The sequence below is a fragment of the Fusarium vanettenii genome (assembly GCF_000151355.1).
Source record: "Fusarium vanettenii 77-13-4 chromosome 3 genomic scaffold NECHAsca_2_chr3_3_0, whole genome shotgun sequence".
Lineage (NCBI taxonomy): Eukaryota > Fungi > Ascomycota > Sordariomycetes > Hypocreales > Nectriaceae > Fusarium > Fusarium vanettenii.
The window spans coordinates 1188965-1209956 of record NW_003315880.1 but is presented as its reverse complement, the minus strand read 5'-3'; the positions used below and the strand labels follow the sequence as shown (position 1 = coordinate 1209956).

The 20992-nt window shown below is 54.4% G+C and overlaps 5 protein-coding genes across 5 annotated transcripts; 2 read left to right on the top strand and 3 right to left on the bottom strand.

Moving 5' to 3' along the window:
* Positions 1-658: 658 nt before the first annotated feature.
* On the top strand, positions 659-5218 carry NECHADRAFT_35639 (uncharacterized protein; the record flags this gene model as incomplete). Its single annotated transcript, XM_003053001.1, has 1 exon — positions 659-5218. The coding sequence occupies one exon, from the start codon at positions 659-661 to the stop codon at positions 5216-5218; it is 4560 nt and encodes a 1519-aa protein (XP_003053047.1).
* Positions 5219-6217: 999 nt separating this feature from the next.
* Positions 6218-7853, bottom strand: NECHADRAFT_91799 (uncharacterized protein; the record flags this gene model as incomplete). The annotated part of the gene is made up of 3 exons (XM_003052504.1): positions 6218-7420; positions 7484-7674; positions 7733-7853. The coding sequence occupies 3 exons, from the start codon at positions 7851-7853 to the stop codon at positions 6218-6220; spliced, it is 1515 nt and encodes a 504-aa protein (XP_003052550.1).
* A 5524-nt stretch (positions 7854-13377) lies between these two features.
* Positions 13378-15066, bottom strand: NECHADRAFT_58988 (uncharacterized protein). Its single transcript, XM_003052503.1, has 4 exons — positions 14401-15066; positions 14276-14345; positions 13795-14220; positions 13378-13715 (listed from the first exon to the last, which is right to left on the bottom strand). The coding sequence occupies exons 1-4, from the start codon at positions 14756-14758 to the stop codon at positions 13535-13537; spliced, it is 1035 nt and encodes a 344-aa protein (XP_003052549.1). The 5' UTR covers positions 14759-15066; the 3' UTR covers positions 13378-13534.
* A 1748-nt stretch (positions 15067-16814) lies between these two features.
* Positions 16815-18512, bottom strand: NECHADRAFT_103716 (uncharacterized protein). Its single transcript, XM_003052502.1, has 2 exons — positions 17282-18512; positions 16815-17170 (listed from the first exon to the last, which is right to left on the bottom strand). Exons 1-2 carry the CDS (start codon positions 18469-18471, stop codon positions 17080-17082), a joined length of 1281 nt encoding a protein of 426 aa, XP_003052548.1. The 5' UTR covers positions 18472-18512; the 3' UTR covers positions 16815-17079.
* Positions 18513-18835: 323 nt separating this feature from the next.
* On the top strand, positions 18836-20645 carry NECHADRAFT_91797 (uncharacterized protein; the record flags this gene model as incomplete). The annotated part of the gene is made up of 3 exons (XM_003053000.1): positions 18836-19377; positions 19428-20472; positions 20523-20645. The coding sequence occupies 3 exons, from the start codon at positions 18836-18838 to the stop codon at positions 20643-20645; spliced, it is 1710 nt and encodes a 569-aa protein (XP_003053046.1).
* Positions 20646-20992: the final 347 nt, after the last annotated feature.

Sequence of the window (20992 nt, the reverse complement as noted above, 5' to 3'; positions counted from 1 at the left end):
ACCCTTGACGTCCATGTTTGATGCGAGCATGACGACTCAATTAAAGCAAAAGCCCTGCCCTGGCTGGCCCAGCCGGAACAAAAGCTGCAGTGGGGTCCCTCCTGTTAACCTCAAATTGGGTTAGCGCGGCTAGCGTGTCTAGCTGGGCCTAGTGGCTTGATACCTTTCGTCATCAGTTCTCCGTTCTCATCTTGGATCAATTCCAAGAATCCTCACGTCTTCCTCTTTTTTTTTTAACTGTACGGCCCTGACCCGCCCTCTGCTCTTCCCGACACTCTAATCATCACATTCCAGTAATTATTTCTTATTCTCCCGTCCTCCTGGATTCTCATGCCCGCCTTCTGTTGAGATCTGCTGGCGTCCGCGCCGCTTTTGACCTAGCCCGCCATGTTTGGAGGTTCGAGGAGGCATCGCCCTCCCACCCAGGTGAGAGACAACCATTTCGAGGCGCTTCTGCAAAGCCGGTTTTGGCTTTTGACTTTAGTGCGCGAGTGCGCCAGGCCGATGCGATGTCATGACACGCCGCCATCCGGTCTATTTGACAGACACTTGTGCGCTTGCGTTGGTGTCCTTGATATTTGCTGATGGTCCCTTTTGCGACGACTTTCATCTCTCCCTCTTCTCATTCTATCGCAACCTCACCCCAGGCCCTGCTAACATGGCCGTTCCATCCAAGCCCTTGACCAAGGAGACAGCCAATCCTAATGCTGCGACCGCCGCTGCCTCGGCCTTTATGCGACGCGAGCCATCCGTATCCCTTTCATCCGCTGCTGCCGCTGCCGCTCTCAAAGCTCGACCAGCGACACCCACCAATGTATCTCAGGTTCAGTCGAAGCGCGCTATGCGCAGGAGCGCATCAGTTTCATCTACCGGGAGTCGGGATAGAGGGAGAAGGGAACTTCAGAGGACCCCAAGCCAGAGTTCCATGACTGAGCGCACCTTTCGATCACCATCGCCATCGCCCGCGCGCGGCGCTCCTTCCAACACCCACGATGTCCCTCCCGTACCCAAGCTCCCGAACCATGATCATCTCAAGACTGAGTCGAAGCCCACATCTCACAAGCGAGCCATGAGCTTGCAGGTCCAGCCCTTTCAGACGGCCAGTCAAAAAATGAAGGATGGCCAAGGTTCATGGTTTGGGGCACCGACATCTGGAGACATCTCCAATGTGCGCCGGGCAGCTGTCGCTGATAAGAGGGCATCTGCCGATTTGCGACCCAGCAGTCCAAGTTCCATCAACTTCTCTTATCCCCGTTCCATGCTGGAGCCCTTGGCTGCATCTGACAATGCCATGGTATATGATCCCAACTCGAGGAGGATGGTCCCCCGAGCAGAACTCCTCCTAGTGGAGCAACGCGTCAGGAATGCATCCGAGAAGCCAGTCCGACGGCACAAAAACGAGGGATCAAGAAGCGGCACTCACCTGTCCAAGGGAACTGTCGGAAGAATAAAAGGAACCGCTGTCGAACCCGCTGCCCCGCCACCCACTGTCACCAAGACTACACAAACCCCTACGGATATTTACTCTACGGTTACGCAAGAACAGACCCCAGAGCCGAAGAAAGCCCCACCACAGCCGCAACCAGAGCCAGAACCCGAGTCTGAGTCCGAACTCGAATCCGACCTCGAGTCCGAACCGGAGGTCAAGGCCGAAACCAAATCGGATTTGTCGAGACAACAAACTCTTGTCGAATCAGAGTCGGAATTGGAATCGGAAGTTGAGGAACCAGTCGAACCCAAGTCTATCAGGGCGGAGCGGATTGAATCAAGTCCAGCCGCCGTGGTTTTACCTGATGCTTCGGTTAGAAAACGACCTTCTGTGGTTCATGAGGTTTCTGATGAAGAGGAAGAGCCCGAGCCTCAACTTCAATCTCAATCTCAACCTCAGCCTACAACACAACCCGCCCCGCAACATCGTCCAACAGATATCATCGATGCAGTACCTGTCAAGTCCTCCCAGCCGTCTCAGCCTGAGCCTAGTAAGAAGGAACAACAGGAGCAAGTCCAGCCGGCCAGTATCCCAGCTCCGATTGAAAAGCCGAATGGAAGCATTCGTCGGACACGTATGCACTCGGAGAGCCCTGCACGCAGCCCTGGCCGGACTACGCACTTTGCGCCCACGACCGATCAATTACTCGTTAGACACGAACCCCCTCCCCGATCTGTTTCGCCTCGGAAGTCTGCACTCAAGCATGCAAGCCCAACGAGAGATGCCTCCCCTTCAGAGGATGGCTCAGAAGCCTCAAATTCTATCTCGGGCTTGATCAGCCAAGATGATGGACTTTCTCGAAGGAGGAGCGTCAGGGTAAGCTTTGACGATCAGAACACGACGGTAGTGGGAGAGTCTGCAGAACCCTCTGAGCCTGAACCATCCCAAATACCCAGCCCTCAGGCAAAGAAACCCTGGCACAACATCATCGGAAGATATAAGCGAGACTCGATTTCTCTTGATGACGATGAAAAGATGACTCCCAGACCAGCGCTGCCCTCGTTTGGTAGCATTCGCGAAAAGAAGGCGAGGGAGACAGAAGAGCGACCTCTTGTCCGCCCCCTGGAAAGATCACTCTCTCCGCCTTACCCTCCGGCCAACAATCGACCGGTAGAGCTGGAACAGTCGAGTGATCATGCTATCGGGTCAGTTCTAGCGCGCGAACAGTCTTCTCGAAACGAAGCCAACATTTCCAAATACAGGGAGCCATTGCCTCTGGTAGTGACATCCGTCGAGAGCAGCGGATACATCAGCAACAGCGACTTGAGCTCTGATGTCGACTCTGATGACAACTCGACGCCCAGCGACTACGTGCCGACAATATCGATTACGCAACCCAGTCCTCGTATCCCAGACGAAAGCCGACAAGACTCACCGCAAGACTTTTTCGACGTCCCAGGCGGATTTCCTGATGAAGTCAAAGGCGGATCAGGTAGCTTAGAAATATCCAATGCCATTGAGAATGCTTCTTCAACCACCAAACCCACCAAGACAGTTGTCAAGCCAGCACCGATCACGCCTCAACGGTCATTTGAGTCGACCACCATGTCTCCTCCCAGTCCCCAAATGCACGACATTCAGGAAGAGTCGGAAGAATCAGACGGGAGCAGCATCTATAGCGACGCCTATGAAGACCTCTCCGATATCGAGGGTGATGGCTTCATGTCCCTGAATGCCGTTGTCGAAAGCCCCATCGAGCCGATGCTTCCTAAAAAGGTGTTTGAGAAGGCCATTGCGAAATCCAAGGAGGCATCAAAGGAGGCAGATGCCTCTCTGGACGCCACGACGAAGAAGGATGCGACACAGACACCCCTGCAGACGCCCAATGACTGGGAGAATGCCAAGGCCTACTGGAGGAGTCTGAGTGCTAAGGAGAGACGCCAGCTTGAAAAGGAGGCTATGGAAGATTCCGATGAAGAGACCGCTCCTGTAGAAGTGGTACAGCCCGTGAAGCCGAAGCAGAAGAAGCACAAGAAGCAAAAGGCAGTGGAGAAACCACAGGAATCACCCACAAAAACCTCATCAGAACATCGGGATCCGAATCGAGTCTACCAGATCTCACCTGGCACCACCTGGCCCCGTGACGAGGTCGAGGAGCCTCGAGTCAAAGCTGTGGCAAAGGAAGTATCCAAGCCAGCAGGAGGATCAAAGCTTCGCAAGTCTATGAGGGGCCATGAAGCTGCAGTGATTGAGCAGTCATCACCGCCGCAAAGTGTCAGCATGCGCAAATCTATGAGATCTGGCGCTGCCTCTACACCAAGCCCTCAGGAAGGCCACTTTCGCAAGTCCCTTCGTCCAGAGCCAGAGGCTACGGCAGCCGCTGGTACTGGCATGAGAAAGTCGCTCCGAGCCAATGGTTCTCCTGCCAGTGTACAAAAGTCTTCCCCTGCTCCGAGAAAAGACTCTCGACCTGCCTCTTATCAGCCAGCAGCCACGATAGAGTCAGCCCAGGCACATCGCCGGCACCACTCAGAGGAGAGAGCTCCTATCGCGAAGCCAAGCCTTAGACGACAGGGCTCTGATTCTAGCGAGAGCAGCTTTCGACGAGCTCGGGTTGGAGGCGGAGAAGGCATGGGCTTTCGCAGAACCATGAGAGGAAGCGTGCGAGACGCTCCAGCCCCTGCGTCTGATGGTGGCAGGGGTAGTGGTCGATTCAGTCTGCGGTCCTTGTCACCAGCTGGATCAGCTTTCCGTCGCAACTCCAACACGAGTTCTCCGCCTCCCGTGGTCATGAACAACCGGATGCGTCACTCATTGCGTGGTGACTCCAGCGACGCCAGCTCATCTCGCATGCGCGTGTCGGGCTTCGGCCGCAAGGGCAAGAAGGCTCGGGGCGGTAGCCGTTTCGATGACTCGAGCGACGAAGACGATGCCCGTCCAGCCTTCAGCAGTCGCTTTGTGGACTCGAGTGAGGACGAGGGTACTCCCACGCCGCGGCCGAAGCAGAAGAGAGTCCCTAGAACGATGCGCAACCAGGCCTCGAGCAATGCAGCTGCCGCCGCCATGGGAGTAACTCCCTCTCACGTGGAAGACGAGGATTCCCCTGACCTTCCAGATAGCGATGACGAGCCAGAGCAGCCCCAGCCAGCTGTAACCAACGGGACCACGAGTATGAGTCCTCGTACGGCTTCTACACTGAAGCGGAGTGGTTCTGGACGAGAGAGCCTGGGGGCCTTGCCTCCTGCGCAGACTGCCGGGGATGTTTCCATGGGCCCTCGACCAAGCCACAAGCGCCGAGGCAGCTTCATGTCGTCGATCCTCCGGCGCAAGAAGGACCCCTCTGACAAGATCTCCCGCAATCACAGCGAGAGTGCTTCACGGAGAGACACTCGTCTAGAGCGCAGCACTGAAGAGCTCGCCGTCATCCGTAGCAACAGCGGCAGCCACCCACACAACGCACGTCTCCAGAAGCGTGGAGCCAACTGGCCGCTCCAGGACGGCCACCACGCCCACGAGGAGGAAGACCGTTTCGACGACGGCTCTCAAAACACGTACGTCGTCGACGAGGAGAGACGGCCGTCCACCGCCGGCGGGCCCGGCCCATCCCCAACCTCTCCAACAGTCAAGACGGGCTTCCTCAAACGCCGCAGCACCTCTCACAGCGCTATTAGCGCTACCCATAATGCTCCCCCGGCCTCTGTCGACAGCATCCCCGAAGGTTCAGAGACTGGGACCCCGAGGAAGAAGAAGTTTGGCACCCTACGCAAGATGTTTAGGCTGGACGACTAAACACATACACATACCCCCCTTTTTTTCCCCTCCCATTCTTTAATCAATACCGATTATCGATACGACGACATCATGTAATTCATTATTCGCTAGCCCGCAGAATACTCGCTCACTTGTTATTCTACTTGGCCGTCTTCTTGCTATTTTATGTATAATGGAGCTCCCTTGGATGAGCTGGGCCCCCTTGGATAAGGGTTGGTTGGTTGGAACACAAAAGCCCTTCCTATGGTTCAAGCCAGAACCGATTTTTCTTTTGCAGACACTGTCAAGAGTAACATTTATCTTGTCATGTTCCCTCTATCTATGTCATGTATACGCCTTGAGCATTAGACGCCATCATATGGGACATTGCTATCAACAAGCACCACTACTGTTTCATCACTTGCCCAGATCCAGTCACCTTGATCTTCGTGCCTTTCCTACCCATGCCATGCCATCTAAAGGACTTATTGTGATTCATATACATTGAACCCGAATCAAGTAGACTCCCGTATCCTCTGAACTTGCTGGAGCATCACCATGTATCACCAAAACTCATTCGTTTAACAATGTTACATCAATGGTACTTTTTTCCTTTCTATGTGGTATCAATCCCGTTTCCATCCCTCCCGGCCTGTATTCGCCAGCCTAAAAGCCGTTCTAGATCAGGACCAATGCAACTCCATCACAAACGCCTCGCCTCCATGATGCACCCGGCGAGTTCCAAGCCTATACCGCCAGCTCGTCCCCTTACGAGCATGGCCTCGGAAGAATGCTACCCGGTCCCCAAGCCAAATGCTGAGAAAACAAGACAAGAAAAGAAGACATGTAATTTTGGTGCACCCAGACTCCACAGCAGTGCATGCGCAAACACCCATGGATGACTCCAACTAGTTGAAACATGATTATCAGAGAAGTCTAAGACTCCGCTGTGAAATGGTGTACACAGCCGTAGCGAAACCGCCCGACATCGAGTCATATACAGGGCATCTGGGGGTGTTTTCACGGATGAAAAAGAACCTAGCTTTTGGATCTCGGCTTATTGCCACCGCTTCGTGCCTTTTCACGCTCCAAAAGAAGCGTCAGCTGGCTTTTTGTGCGTCCCAGGGGAAGACTAGCCGATGTCGTAGGCTGGGTTGGTGTAAATCGGGCGTCGAGCACCGACGGTTTGGGTGGCACAACGGGAATCGTGTGGTGTTGAGGCGGTCTGTGGTCCACGAATCCAGTCACGGGTGACGATCCAAATCCGGACTGATCAAGAATCATACCCGTGACGGCAACGTTTGACGTTGATGAGGTAGCCTCGGTAAAGAGACCCGGCGCTCGAAGGTTATGCTGAGGCTTGGGCTGATCATAACCGCCGTGAGAATGAGACCGGGACATCGGGGGAGCCAAATGACTGCTGGATTTGTCGCTTTCAGGAGACCCGACGCCAAAATTCGACTTCGAGGAAGCCTCAGATCCCCTACGTGACCCATGGCTGGCGAGGTTGATGAGCGATCGGGCTTGTGGGAGCACACCTTTCTCACGGTGGATACTTCGAGGTCGCTCGTTTGGCGGTGACGACCGCATATTTTCCTTGGAGACCTCGTTTCTGTGGGAAACCGGCCGAACGGGCACCATTGGCTGCTTTCCACGTGCTTTCTCGCTCATCACGGGATGCTCATGGGACACCCCATGGCTTTCTCCTGAAGCTGGCTGGTCATGTTCCAGGCTTGTGTCAACATTTGAAGGTACGGGCCGCGGGACTGGTGCATGCCGTATCCCGTTCGAGGAACCGGAGCCCCCTTCTCGACTGCTAGACTCCACGGAGGTTGCTGTTAGTCTCTTTGGCGGCGCCGTCTTTCTGTTCACGGCAGCCGACGAGGGAGCGAGCTTCTGGACCGGGGGAAGGGAAGCCTTTTTCTTCGGTGAAGAGACTACATATACGGGTGCCTCCGAAGCCGTGGCGGCTGTGCTCCCCGAAGAGGGGATCTCATCTTCATCGGCAGATTCATGGGGTGACACAAAGCGGGCAGTGGGCCGCGGCCCTGACGATGATGGGCCTCGGGCTTTTTTCAGGATCGGATGGGCAGGTGGCGGCTTTGACGCGCTGGAAGATAGCGTCCTCAACGCTGAGTCGGTGGATTTTGAATGGCGGGACCCCTGGGGCAGTGGCAGTGGCAGTGGGGGTGTTGCCTCTGCTTCGGCTGCTTCCAGAATCTGTTTGATCAGGGGTGGTATCTGGGCGTCCATGTCAGCGAGGACGGAGGGGTTTTGGTGGGTATTAACCCCAGTGACACGTACATCAGGGCCCTCCCATCGATTCGGGGGTCCCTTGAGAGGGACGAAAGTCGGTCCAAGAGAGATATCCTCATAAAGCCTAGCCAGAGCGCTGCCCTTGAGAAACCTTCGGTCGCTTCCCCAGACATGCCACCAAAAGTTCTCGAGTCGACAAGCTGTAGGATCCTTGAGTTTCTTGTATGTTGTGGTATATACTGCGGTCAAGTTAGATGGTGTATAGAATACGAGACATATGCAGAAGGGCGGATATACCATGCCAATACTCCCAGACCTTGTCAGGGGGTACAACGGGAAAGTCGGCGACTTCTTTGTAGATGTTTTTCGTGTTAATGACAATGCCCTTGGGCAATATCATGGGCATACTCGAATCCATTGGCGAGGTTCGGGAATGCCGCTAGAGCCCAGTAATTGTTGAGTAGCTTCTGCAGGAACAGGTGAGAAATAAAGGCCGGATGGTCGTCTAGTCCGCAAAAGCTCCCCAACGGATCTTGGGCACAGAGTTATTATCGGCGGCTGCACAAGCGGAGCATGGTCGCTGAAATATGAATCGTGAGAGGCCGGCGCTTGAGTGAAAGTCCAGGGGATGAGTATTCAGTGAGTGTGAGGGTAACTGAAAACCGTGAAAACCATCCAAGGTGAAAAGAAAGTCGTATTTTGCGGCTTAAACGAACGAACAAAGGCCTCTGAGTACTTGCTCAGCAGCAGAGTCGCGGTGAAGACGAAAAGGCGGGTTAAATAAAGCGAAGCAGGCGCTGAGTCGTGAAAAGTCGTTCAACTAGGCCAGATTTCGGGGACACCAGAACTGGGCTGAGCGATGCAGCAGCTGACGGTGGTTAAGGAGCACAGAGAGGTGCTGAGTTACAAGATCTCTCTTGTTGTCGTTCCCTTTACTTTTTCCTCGCGTGGCTCATTAGTCGGTGAATCCTCCAGAAATCAACTCCCGTCGTAAAGGAAACCCCAAAGAGACTCGTGACTCGTAAGCTCGTGACGCAAGAACTGGAGAATCGCGTGTGAAATCGCGGCGATGACAGTAACAGTGGACTTGGTGCTTGTGAATCGAGGCAACGCCAGCAGTAAGTGGCACCCAGTGTCAGTGTGGTGTTGCAGTAAAAAGCTTAGCTCAGCGTGTGCTTTGGCGCAGCCAGGAGCCAGGTTGCGCGCAGGCCGCTCAGGTGCTGTGTAAGTGTAATAGGGAGTTCGGGGGTTCTTATTGCATGCTTCCCAGGTCAAGGGCTTTTCCAGAGCAATGAGAAAGTCTGCGCGTCACGAGGTCAGGGGCAGGCATCGAAAAAGGGATGGATATAGATAGGGAATAAAAAGGGACCAGATCGAAAAAAAAAAAAAGTCTGTACCTGCTAGTGAGCCGGAGGAAAAGACGGTGGAGAGCCGGTGGAGGGACTGATGATGCTGGCTGAGGGTATCAAGTGCTGCGAGCCGGTGTTCAAGGGTACGTCCCAAGCTGCTAAAATCGTTGGGCCGTGACACATGAAGAAGAAAAAAAGCGGCGGCGGCGACGTCGGAGGCTGCGGGCGGTGCTTGTCGATGGCTGATGAGGAACGCAGCTTGCAGAAGAGATACCAAAGCTTCTACGCTCTGGCGCCGACTGAGTTCAAGGGTGGGCGTCGTGCTAACGAGTTTCGGGGAGAGCAGGCAGAGTATAAAAAATGAAACCGTGTGCCGTGGCAGACTTGTAAATGGTGGATGTACGTGACGAGGGAAGGCGATTGAAAAGGAGGACTCCTCTCGTCTCGGTGAGGATGACGCCGGGAGACGGTGGAGATACAATCAAGCCAGGTACCTTCCGGAGAGGCCGCTGATTCTGCTGCTTCGCTGACCGGTCCAGGCCAAGATGATCCAATTTTTGGTGAATGAGAGCCCTGTCGACGGAATGCATCAGAGCCTCTGCCAGAGGGAGCCAGGGGTGGGCTTCTAGCTAGCGACTTGTCCGCCCAGGACGTTTATCTTGCGGTGGAGTTTGGACCTGGCAGATGGATGGGATGGGACGGAGCTGGCGGTACGTACTCGCTCCTGGTGGTGGTTCCCTCCACCTCGCCGACGGGCAGCTTCTGGTAAGTTGGCTCGAAGGTGTTGTGTGAATGGCACGCGGCAAAGCCACTGCTGCGAGGGGGAAAGGAGAGAAAGAAGGTGTTGTTGTAAGAGGGGGTGGAGGAGTAAGTTAATAAATGGGAAAAGATGAGAAATAGGCCAAGGAGAGAAGGAAACCCAATCTCAACCTCGGACCTTCCTTTACAACCTATGGAAAGAAGGACATGACCTCAAACCTGGGCCTCTCTTTCCCTTTTGTTCGGTGGTTTTCGTCGTCTGCTCCTTCTCCAGCTAAGCTTAGCCCATACAAAATCGGTCATGAGCGATGCGCCGCCGGGCGGGCCCCCGGGGGGGAGGCGGGCTTGGCGTGATTCCTAGTGGGCAGCTCAGGTGAGGTGCGCTAGCTGGGTCCCCCCTCCCCCCCATGATGATGGAACATGGAACCCTCAAGTACCGTACCGGGCTACCAGAACCAACCTCATAGACGGGAAAGCTCCTCACATGGTCGATCTCTGGTCCCGGAATCCATCTCTTACGCCGAACCCCAAGCTAAGCTAATAGAAGCTATACTTTAGTAGGTCCTCTCGTTCCTGTTGTTCTTCTTCTTCTTTCCCCTTTTCCCTGACGTTGAACGTGGAGAAGACACTTGCTTGCTTCTGCTTCTAAACAAGATCTAGACCTTGCTTGTGAATACCGGTTTTTCATCGATCGATCGATCCATTGGTCACATTGAGGTTTCGTCATCAGAGTCTACCTGCCTCCCTACATATGCTTCTGTGAAAGAGGTCAGCGGCCTGTCGGCGACCTGTAGGTCACTTGCTGACACGGCAAAGACAGGGCTGATGCTGGCAATATCTCCGTACCTTTTCGTTGTGGTTGCGTCGCCCTGTTGCATGCATCACACCTACTCTCCCGGCTGCTGGTGGCTGAGCAGGTACATATCCGAAGTACAGTACTAAACTCGGACAGGGACCATTAGGACCGACCCCCGAGGTCACGGGTTCATGGGACGGGATGAAATATCACCAATCGTCGACTCCAGGCGCACAAGTTACCGGCCGGTTATATGCAGGGCAAGCTGTCATTCTGGCCCTGGGGCGTCGAGCGTGTTTCGTGGGCCGAGTTTTCCGCCAGAGGATTGGGAATTGGTTTCACCGCCTCTGGTATAATCCCGGCCGAGGGGCTTCAATATTGGATGCCTTCGTGCCAAGATCAACGACATGTAGGTACCGTTTCCCAGGTGGTTGACAGCTGGTCAACTATAAAAGCCATTCAACTAGATCGTGACGCTAGTTGGTCTGATTTTGTTGTACCTTGGATTCTGCCTTGGATTCTTCGTTGACATGGAAACTCGCTTACACCCCCAACTACAAGACCATGATATTAACCTCACACATTGGCAGCTGCAACGCAAACAACTCGCTGAAGCCTGGCAATGATCAATCATGTTTCTAATCAGAATCACTACAGCCGAACCTCCAACGTCTCGCTTCTGCGGCTCCGCGTACTGTCTCGCCTCTCCCTCCGTCATTTGCAGTTCCTGACTCGAGAACCCAAGAAGTGTCGTCTGCATCTGGCAGGATCATCGCCTATGCTGCGTCTATCCGCTCGCGGTGCTGCCTGACACACACTAGCGCAACGCATTCTAGAACAATTTACGATTCATTGTCTCTCCGCAGACCCGAGTTTCGGGCAGATGCGCGAAAAGAAAAAGTTGAGTTGTCACGTTGCTCAGATATAGGTTGTCGTGATGCCATGCGTGTTTCGTCCTGTTTGGGGCGGGTTTCCGGCAGCAAGTCAGTCTTTTCTAGATTGGTCCTTTTAGTTCTCCCCCATCCCCTCCATTACGATTCAATCTTTGTTTTTTCTTCTCGCCTTTTCTTTCTCTGTGCCTTTTCTCTCCTGCCGCAACGAGTCTTCTGATCCCTCCCCCTTGCGGGGATATCCCCAGAATCCTCGTGGTCGTGTGACCCGTCAGCCACCATCCGCGGCAGGAGACGACATGTTCCCCCCTCCTGAGGCTCCCAACCCCCGCTTACTCGCCCATCCAGTCTAAAGTGCGCCAGTCGCAGCGCGGGACTTCACGAGACTCGACCTGACGCCTGTTCCTGGAGGCACCTGACGCGGGGGTTGGTGAGGGGAGCAAGCCACCCCGTCTCTACGCGTGGTTGTTGTCGGCCGAGAGGAATTGCACCGCAAGCGGATGCCGTCATGGCAAGAACCTTGACTCTGTTCCGCTCCGGCACATGAGCAAACCCGGCGTCAACTTTGAAATTGGATGGAAGCTCGGCTAACAGTGGAGAGCTGAAGCTCCAACTCCTCGTCTCCTCTTCCGGCGGGGAGCCCACGAGTTAACCTCAGCCCCCAATTTAGGAGACAAAGGGATGAAGGGAAGAGTCGTCTGGCTGAGTGACCCGTCATTTCAACAAGTTTGCTCCCTTCCCACCAACGAGGCCGCCGCTGAATGACGATTTGAAGCAAGTTGCCCACGTGGTCGATACTCCAGTGCAAGGTACATGTACTGTCAACGTTCCCCCCTCCCCTCGACAAGCCCCTCGCGACAGGGCAAGCCCCCCACGTTTTCGAGCCACACCAGCTTTGACGCAGCGGGGCCCTAGGTCGCTATAGCTTCACAATAAGGAGGGGTTACAGTTGAATAGCAAGCTTCCTCTTTGGTCGGGCAGATGTCCTGAGGGGCGATTGCGCCATCTTGGCCGCCGCGCGCGCGCTCAGATTAAAACTCATCTTCGGGAGCGCATGGCCTCGGACTCGAACTGTCTGTCGGATGTCGCAAAACCGGGGATATGTGACCCTGCAGCCGACAAGTTACCTCTTACCCAGGTAGTTGGCCTCGACCATGGGCAGCGAATCCCATGCCTCGGATCTTGCTGACCCTGACTTCTGGTGGCATGACGAAACCCCTCAAGCCCTACAGAGCGTCGCGGCTCCAGGCGCGCATTCGCAGAAAAACATGGGATACTGAGTCAACGATCTCTGTCTTCTAAGGCAAATAAAGGTCCCTAAATATAATAAATAAAATACTCAAAGATTTATGATACTATTCCTTATTTTTATCTCTTATTTGGTGTATAATTCAGTTATTATGTGAGCACTCTTTGTTGAGTGTTAACGTTCTGGTGTCTCAAGTTTTCTTACGTCCAGGTGCCAGGGTTCAGGCAATCGACTGCCCATCTGCCCAGAGCCTCCTCCGTGGGGATGCCGTACGATACTGGGGCCAGTGGCAAGGAGCCTGGGTAGGATTATTATCATCATTTCTGATCTATCATCCAGATCAGGTTCTTGGGCTCGCAGCAGCAAACTCTTGGGCTTCCTCACCTCATTCCCGCGTCGACATCCCGCGCCCTATTGCTCACCGTGGCTGCAGGAGGGTGAGAGAAAAAAAATCTTCTTCCTTGCTAATGCTGCAACGGCACCGTTGATTGTACCATGGCTTCGGAGTCGACGAACATGTTGGGTTCGCTGCAGCCAGATCCTTGTTCCCCCCATCCGTTTTCGGCAATACCGTAAGTTACTTGATGAGCCGCCTCAGTTCATGGGGGTTGCACTCGGGAATGTCAAGGGTTTGCATGTGCTGGTGCTGTGCGTGCAGCGATCCGATTTCGGCACCTAGATAGGCCACATGAAAGAAGTTTGACAAGTCATCGAGATCAAGTCACTCAACATCCAGGACAGGGATCTGACCTCTAGTTCAAAACCCAGCATTGTCAGCAGGTATCAATATCTGTTGTCATCTCTTCTCTCATTGTTAGTTTTGACTACATGTACTCTCCTTGAGCCAACAACCGCTCCAAGTACCGACACTAACAAAGGATTCAAATTGTGGCACAGCTCGGCAGTTGAGCGTTCCTTGTTGGCAGAATGTTTTTTAGTTGTCATTACCATTATCTAACCCAATCCCGCTTCTAGCCTGGCAAGCCTGCCCACCAAGGAACATGTACAAACAATCTCGGCCGTTTTTCTTTTCTCTTCTTTTCTCTTGCCGCACACTTAAGTGACAGTGTAGCCGCCGTCAACTCGCAGATCGGCGCCAGTGACATACGAAGAAGCGTCAGAGAGGAGGAATGTGACGGGACCCATGAGGTCTTGGGGTTGACCCATCTTGCCCTGGGGAATGAGAGAAGTCCACTTCGCCTTGAGGTCGGGGTTGTCGTCGAGAATCTTCTGGGTCCTGTGACAGTGTTAGTCATGAGTTCAAATCTGCCCCGAGACTCCAAGAACGCAAGGGGAGCGCGGGGGGTGAAACTTACAATGCAGTCAGCATGTAGCCGGGAGAGATGCAGTTGACTCGGATGCCGGCCTGAGCCCACTCGACAGCGAGAGAAGCTGCAAGATGTCGGACGCCAGCCTTGGCGGCGTTGTAGGGAGCTTGGGGCTGGGGAACATTGACGATGGCGCCAGACATGCTACCAATCATGACCATGCTTCCAGGAGACTTGCGCTCCATCAAGTGCCTAGCGACTGAGGTCGCGAAAAGATAGGTTCCGTCAACGTTGACAGCCCAGAGCTTGCGCAGACGATCGATGGGATAGTTGACAGCTTCGAAGTTTTCGGTGAAGCCGGCCGATGTTACGAGGTTGTCGATCTTGCCGTGCTCCTTGACGACCTCGGCGATACAAGCATCAACTGACTCGGGGTCAGAGACATCGGCGTAGTGAGCAGTAACCTTGGGGATGCTATTGGGGACGATTAGCTTCAATTGGAGCTCAGCATGAAAATAGGGCGACATACCGTCGAGCGCGGGGGTTCTCCTTCTTGAAGGCCTCAATGAGCAGAGTTGTCTGCTTCTCAGCCTCCTCCTCTACAATACGGGTCAGAAATTGGTCTTGAAATTCAAGTGAAGACAGAGAACGTACTGTTCATATCAACAAGAGCAAGGTTGGAGCCAGAAAAGACCATTCCCTGGCCCATAACGAGACCCAGACCGCGAGCACCACCGGTGACGATACCGACATGGCCGTCAAGCGAAAAGGTGGGCAGAGTGGGCTTGACATACTGGCCACCAGTACCAGAGACGGGCTCACTGCTAGGAAGCTCGTGGTCTTCGGGGTACTCAACCTCGATACCAGGATCGGTCTGGGCATACTTTCCAGGCTTGTCCTGGCGAGGAGGAACATTGTGAATCTTACGCGCGGCAGCGACTGTGAAAGAAGGGCGCAGGACGGTGGGAGCGGCGCGGCGCGCACACTGGCGGAGGACAGGTACAAAAGACATGATGAAGGACAGAATATGACGATATGTGAGGAGGGGAGGCAAAAGAAGGAAAGGAATCGGCGGGAGTGGATTGCTTTTAAGGAAGCAAACAATGATGGCTTAGCAAAGCTAGAAGCTGGGGATAACCTGGAGCGATGAGCTCAAGTGGCAACAGCTTGCTCCAGGATGAAGCTTGAGCTCTGGAGCTTGACGTCGATATTGCAGGGATGTGCAGGGCTGGTGTGGCGCCCAGGAACAAAAAAGGCAAAAGATGATCCTTGGATCCCGCGAATTCAACAGCAATGATTGACCGAGATGCAGATTCCCAATACGATCGTGATGGGCAGAAGAGGAGATGGGTGAAGAGGTGAAGCTCGAAAATGGTGTGACAAGTTAGTGGTTTATATCGTCGAGCAAGAAGGCAGGAGGTCAAGACTGAGAGCTCCTTCACTGTAGTGTAGTGTAGCTAACTGCTCTTCCCGCCCCGGGGTCCCAAGTAAACGGAACCACCGCAAAGAAGCAATCCGACCCCGGTCCGACCGGCTTCTAGACGATAACCCACACACAATACCTTGAAAGCCGACCCGACCGGCTTCAAGTTAGACGATAGACCCTAAGAACCGACCCGACCGTGGATCCATGATGCATCAACAAGACCATCATCACCGTGGATCCCTTCCAGACCTCCCCAGCTCTACCAATTGGCAAGTCAGACGAGGGGAGGATCTGAACAGGGTGGAGGGCGCGGAAGACGGACACCGACACACAAGCAAAACACCACGAGGATTCCCTCCATGGGAGCTGCAAGCCATTGAGGTCTTGCCCCGCCCCAGGCATCAGTATAAAATTCGAGCCTGACTTTGTCTGGATAGGCGGCTCAACAAAGAAGGATGCCAATGGCTCGGTTAACGGCTGCATGGGAAAGGGCTTTTCTTTCTGCTCATGTGAGGAACAAATGTAGAAGGTCCTCCAGGTCTGACGAGAATCCATTATTCACTCAGAGAGAAGTTTGATATCTTGGGGTCTGAGAGCTTCTGGTGGTGGTGGTGGTGCATCAAACTGAACGGCGTGATAGCCCCCATTAGCCTTGGCACTTGCTGTCCCGCGCCGGTTTTCCACTTCTGGGAGGTCGGCCAGTCCAGGGGCCACCCATGGTTTTTCAGGGACTCGCAGGGGGTTCACTCCAATCGCCTGGGAGTTTCCCATCTTCCAATTGACACCGCGATCCTTGCCCGTGGGTTTGCTGTCGCCGCAACGCAACCCTCTCAACAACAGAACACAACCCCATGTTCTAGACGCCCTCGCTCGTCTCCGGCCGAGTCGCACAGAGCCTCACCTTGCAGAATCTCCCCCTCTCCGGACAAGGCCGGATACGGAGGAGAGAGAAGCAATGAGCGCGGGGAAAAGAGGCAAAACTTGATCATCATATCATCAGATCGGTGGCGATTCTGCCAACTTGGCTTGCAGGTTTTTGTGTGCAAATCTTCATTACTAGGTGGCATCATGCACAGTAATCACAATGCTACTCGAGACTGTCTCTTGCGATTGAGGAAAGAGAAAAGCGAGCCGTCAATTGCAATGGCTGATCATCATGATCTCTTACTAGAGGTAAAGACGGGGCGTTCCAACTGTAACTGGCAATTGGGGGCGGTCTCCATTAACAACATTAGCTGCTGAAACTCAACAAGCAATATCAAGCGGTCTACGATATCAATTGATCAATGTAGACACGCCAGCGGGTAGACGACAACTTCATCACAGTGGGGACAGGCACCAACACCAGCCCAAACATCTCGCGATGGCTGCTTCCGAGACATCCAGCAACTGGGACAAGCATCAACAACAGCATAACGAAGTTCCCTACGACCCCACTGTAGCTTCGGTCCAGGGCAGGGGAAGCAGCTCTCGATGGCCCGGTCGTCAGGGCGCCGCTAGTCGTCCCGCGCCCTTGGGCTAGATTGCCCATCCTGGTCGGGTCCTCGTGGGACATGGAAATTTTCCAAAGTAACCCTGCTAGTCGGCCGACTCTTGTCTCGACCTTCTCACATGAACAGCAAGTTTTGTTTCCCATTGGGCTCTCAGCTTTTTCTTTATGCTGGTTTCACTGATACTATGTACACGGCCCTCGAACACGTAAGCCCTTGATTAACAGGAACTCCCAAGGACCATGCTGGTGAGACGCTGGTCACACCGCCAGCTACTTCACTTACAGGTCCTTCACCTTGGAACCTCGTCTCACCGACGGGAGGCTTCACTGATCGCCTTGATCTTTGCCGGTCCCTGGTCTACTCCCCCACGCCACTGCTCAACAACGCAGCCCCTGCGTCGATGCTTTTGCTACCTCATGCCTGTGCATACTCCTTGTTAAATGCCCTTCCAATCACCATGCGTCTGATCTCAGACGTGCCGGCTCCAATCTCGTACAGTTTAGCGCTGCAGATATGGTCAGTTCATAATCTCTAATACATAGCTTCATCAAGGTCATCTTCATCCCCCATCCATCCTAGGATGACAAGGAATGAGACCAAGGGTTTGAAAACTTACTCGCGAAGCAATCGAGATGCAGGCATCTCCTCCACATATCCCATGCCACCCAGCAGTTGGATGCAGTCGAGCGTGCACTCTGTTGCCCGCTCGGCAGCATACAAGATAGCACCGGCGCAGTCTTGCGTGCGGATCAAACCATTCTCATCCACGGCCTTGGCCGTCATGTATGTGTATGCTCGAGAAGCCTGCAGCTTTGTATACATATCTGCCAGCTTGCCCTGGAGGAACTGGTTGTGCGCAATGGGCTGGCCAAATTGCTTGCGCTGGTGTGTGAATGGCAAAGCAACATCGAGTGCCGCTTGCATGATACCAAGGGGTCCAGCACTCAACACCAGACGCTCCAGATCGAGACCCTCCATGAGGACTCTCACTCCGCCGTTGATCTTGCCGAGGATGTTCTCGGTGGGCACAAAAACGTTGTCAAACATGAGCTCGCCCGTGTTGCTGCCGCGCATGCCCATCTTGTCGAGCTTCCGGGCACAGCTGAAGCCCTCCGTCTTGGTATCCACCAGGAACGCCGTGATGCCCTTGGATGCCTTGTCGGGCTCCGTCTTTGCGTACACGACGATCACGTCGGCATCGGGCCCGTTGGTAATCCACATCTTGGACCCATTGAGCACGTAGCCGCCGTCCACGGCCTTGGCTGTCGTCCGCATGCTGACAACATCGCTGCCGGCGCCCGACTCGGACATGGCCAGAGCACCGACGCTTGTGCCGGCGATGAGGCCGGGCAGGTACTTTTGCTTCTGCTCCGGTGATCCGTTGAGCTGGAGTTGGTTGACGCAAAGCTGTGAGTGTGCCGCGTAGCTGAGGCCAATGGATCCAGAAGCTCGAGAGAGCTCCTCCATGACAATAATGTGTGCTTGGTAACCCATGGCGAGACCTCCCACGTCCTCATCAGCCGTGATGCCGAGGAAGCCAGCCTCTCCCAGCTTCTGCCACATCTCGGCGGGGAAGGCATTGGTCTTGTCTGTCTTTGCCGCCACCTCCTCCGTGATCTCACGGCGAGTAAATTCTTGCACTCTATCCCTCAGCTCATCGAGCTCCTCCTTTGAAGGGGCCTCGAAGCCTTTGGGGTGCTTGGACGAGTGAAGTCGAGACTGGATTGCGGGGAGCGTCACAGCAGGGCGCCATTGCCTGGCCGCAACAGGTCGGGCGAGTGATCTGAAAGTCCGTACGCTTGCCATTGTGATTGTGATATGTGAAGAAACAATTGACGAGGAACAACAAGGCACAACTGGTAAAATACAAAAGACTTTGCTTATCTCAGAGAGTCAATGTCGTACGGAGGTATGCCCTGCCGAGGCGCATCGGCCAGTAAAGGCTACGATAGCCGCGTCTAGGACCCGGTTCGACGCGGCTTCTCGCGGCCCGCTTACCCCAGGTTTTCGACGTCACAAGCTCGGCTTTGGCGTCAACCCGTGCTCCGGTATCTATTCACCACGGGCTTGAAATCTCAGGCCTCTCTCCCGTTCCAAGATGCCCTTGACGGCGCACAGATTTTCTCCTCAATCTCACTTTTGAAATCTGTCGAGAGCAAGCCCCTTAGAAATGTCCCTGCCACGTTCTTCCCGCCAGGCCTTGCGCCTCGGTCGCCAATTCGGTCGCCAGCAATCGCAGGTGTCCTCCCAGAAGCGAGCTGTCGCGAACCTCACTCCGCCGCATCAGGCCAATGCCATCTCGCGGCTCCAGAGCGTCATTGATCCGTCGTCAGACGAGTTCAAGGAGAATGAGCGGCAGATGAGCGAGGTCATGAACCGCATGCAAGAGCTCACACGCAAGATCCAGCAGGGAGGCTCCGAGAAGGCCAGACAAAAGCATCTTGCACGCAAGAAGATGCTCCCCAGAGATCGGGTTACAGCATTGATCGATCCTGGTACTACCTTCCTCGAGCTCTCACCTATGGCTGGTTATGAGCTTTACCCAGAAGCCGAGGTCCCCGCGGGTGGCATTATTACCGGTGTTGGTGTTGTCGAGGGAGTGACGTGTGTTATCGTTGCCAATGATAGCACGGTCAAGGGCGGCACATATTATCCCATTACAGTAAAGAAGCACCTGCGAGCGCAGGCTGTTGCGCAAGAGAACAAGCTACCGTATGTACTCCAGTGCCAATCTGCCATGCTCCAGAACTGACAGGCAGCAGATGCATTTACCTCGTCGACAGCGGTGGCGCGAACCTGCCTCATCAGGCAGACGTCTTCCCCGACCAAAATCACTTTGGTCGCATCTTCTATAACCAGGCACGAATGAGCTCTGAGGGCATTCCCCAGATCTCTGTGGTCATGGGGCCATGTACCGCCGGTGGTGCTTACGTTCCGGCCATGAGTGATGAGAGCATTATTGTCCAGGAGCAAGGCCACATCTTCCTTGCCGGCCCGCCACTAGTCAAGGCTGCGACCGGTGAGGTTGTCAGCCATGAGGATCTGGGAGGTGGCAAGATGCACTCATCTGTCTCTGGTGTGACAGACTACCTTGCCGTGGATGATGCCCATGCGGTTGTGCTGGCCCGGCGCTGCATCAGCAACCTCAACTGGCCCAAGAAGTCGCCCAACACTCAAGCTCCCAAGCCTACATTCTCAGAGCCTCTTAATGACCCCGAGGAGCTGCTTGGCATTGCCACCACCAACCTGCGAAAGCCCCTCCCCATCCGCGAGGTTATCTCTCGTATCGTGGACGGCTCTGAGTTCTCCGAGTTCAAGCGGGACTTTGGCACAACACTCGTGACAGGTTTCGCCGAGATCTACGGCCACAAGGTAGGCATTGTGGCCAATGACGGTATTCTGTTCGCGTCGTCTTCTGTCAAGGGTGCGCACTTTGTTGAGCTATGCACCCAGCGCGGAATCCCGCTCGTGTTCCTACAGAACATCGCAGGCTTCATGGTAGGCTCGCAGTCGGAGCGTGACGGTATCGCCAAGCATGGAGCCAAGCTTGTTACGGCTGTTGCTTGCGCCGACGTGCCCAAGTTTACCGTCGTCGTTGGCGGTAGCTACGGCGCTGGCAACTACGGCATGTGCGGTAGAGCATACAGCCCGCGCTTCCTATGGATGTGGCCCAATGCCAGGATTGGCGTCATGGGCGGCGAGCAACTTGCTGCCGTGATGGAGACTGTTGGAAAGCAGGTCGATACTGGACTGAAGGAGCGAATCGAGAAGGAGAGTGATGCGACCTACTCATCTGCTAGATTATGGGTGAGTCAACTGCACACAATCATAAATGCATGGAAGCTAACTTGTGACAGGATGATGGAATTATCCCTCCCCAGCACACAAGACGATACCTCGGCCTCGGTCTGCAGGCTGCGATGGGAGGCAGGAATGAGGTCAAGGCGGGTGATACCAAGTTTGGTGTCTTCCGAATGTAATGAGACGAGTTTATTAAAATACAACAATATATTAGACGTGAGCATTGCATCCATACGCTGGCTTTGTCTACGATGAAGCCTTCATAACTCTATCATCAATGTCTGAACCACGCAAATCTCCAGCTGGTCTGAGTCAGGGGCAACGGAACTTTGCGTGCTTTCCTGTCTAGGGTGCGGCAAGGGCATCCGTGATATCCGTCTGCTCTTAACTGGTCCGGGTAGTGTTCATGAAATCAAGCCTGTCCTCCCGGGGTTGACGATCTGTGTTCCGATACGGGCTTGGGCCAAACGCCGCGGGAGCTCGCGGACAGTTCAAGCCATGTCCATCTTTTGGCTGCTTAACTGTA

Coding starts and splice junctions, on each gene's coding strand:
- NECHADRAFT_58988 (XM_003052503.1), bottom strand. CDS start 14,758: ATGTCTTTTGTACCTGTCCTCCGCCAGTGTGCGCGCCGCGCCGCTCCC. Junction 14,346..14,400: donor TGCTCTTGTTGATATGAACA/GTACGTTCTCTG, acceptor CCCGTATTGTAG/AGGAGGAGGCTGAGAAGCAG. Junction 14,221..14,275: donor GAGAACCCCCGCGCTCGACG/GTATGTCGCCCT, acceptor CGTCCCCAATAG/CATCCCCAAGGTTACTGCTC.
- NECHADRAFT_103716 (XM_003052502.1), bottom strand. CDS start 18,471: ATGGCAAGCGTACGGACTTTCAGATCACTCGCCCGACCTGTTGCGGCC. Junction 17,171..17,281: donor GCATCTCGATTGCTTCGCGA/GTAAGTTTTCAA, acceptor CCATATCTGCAG/CGCTAAACTGTACGAGATTG.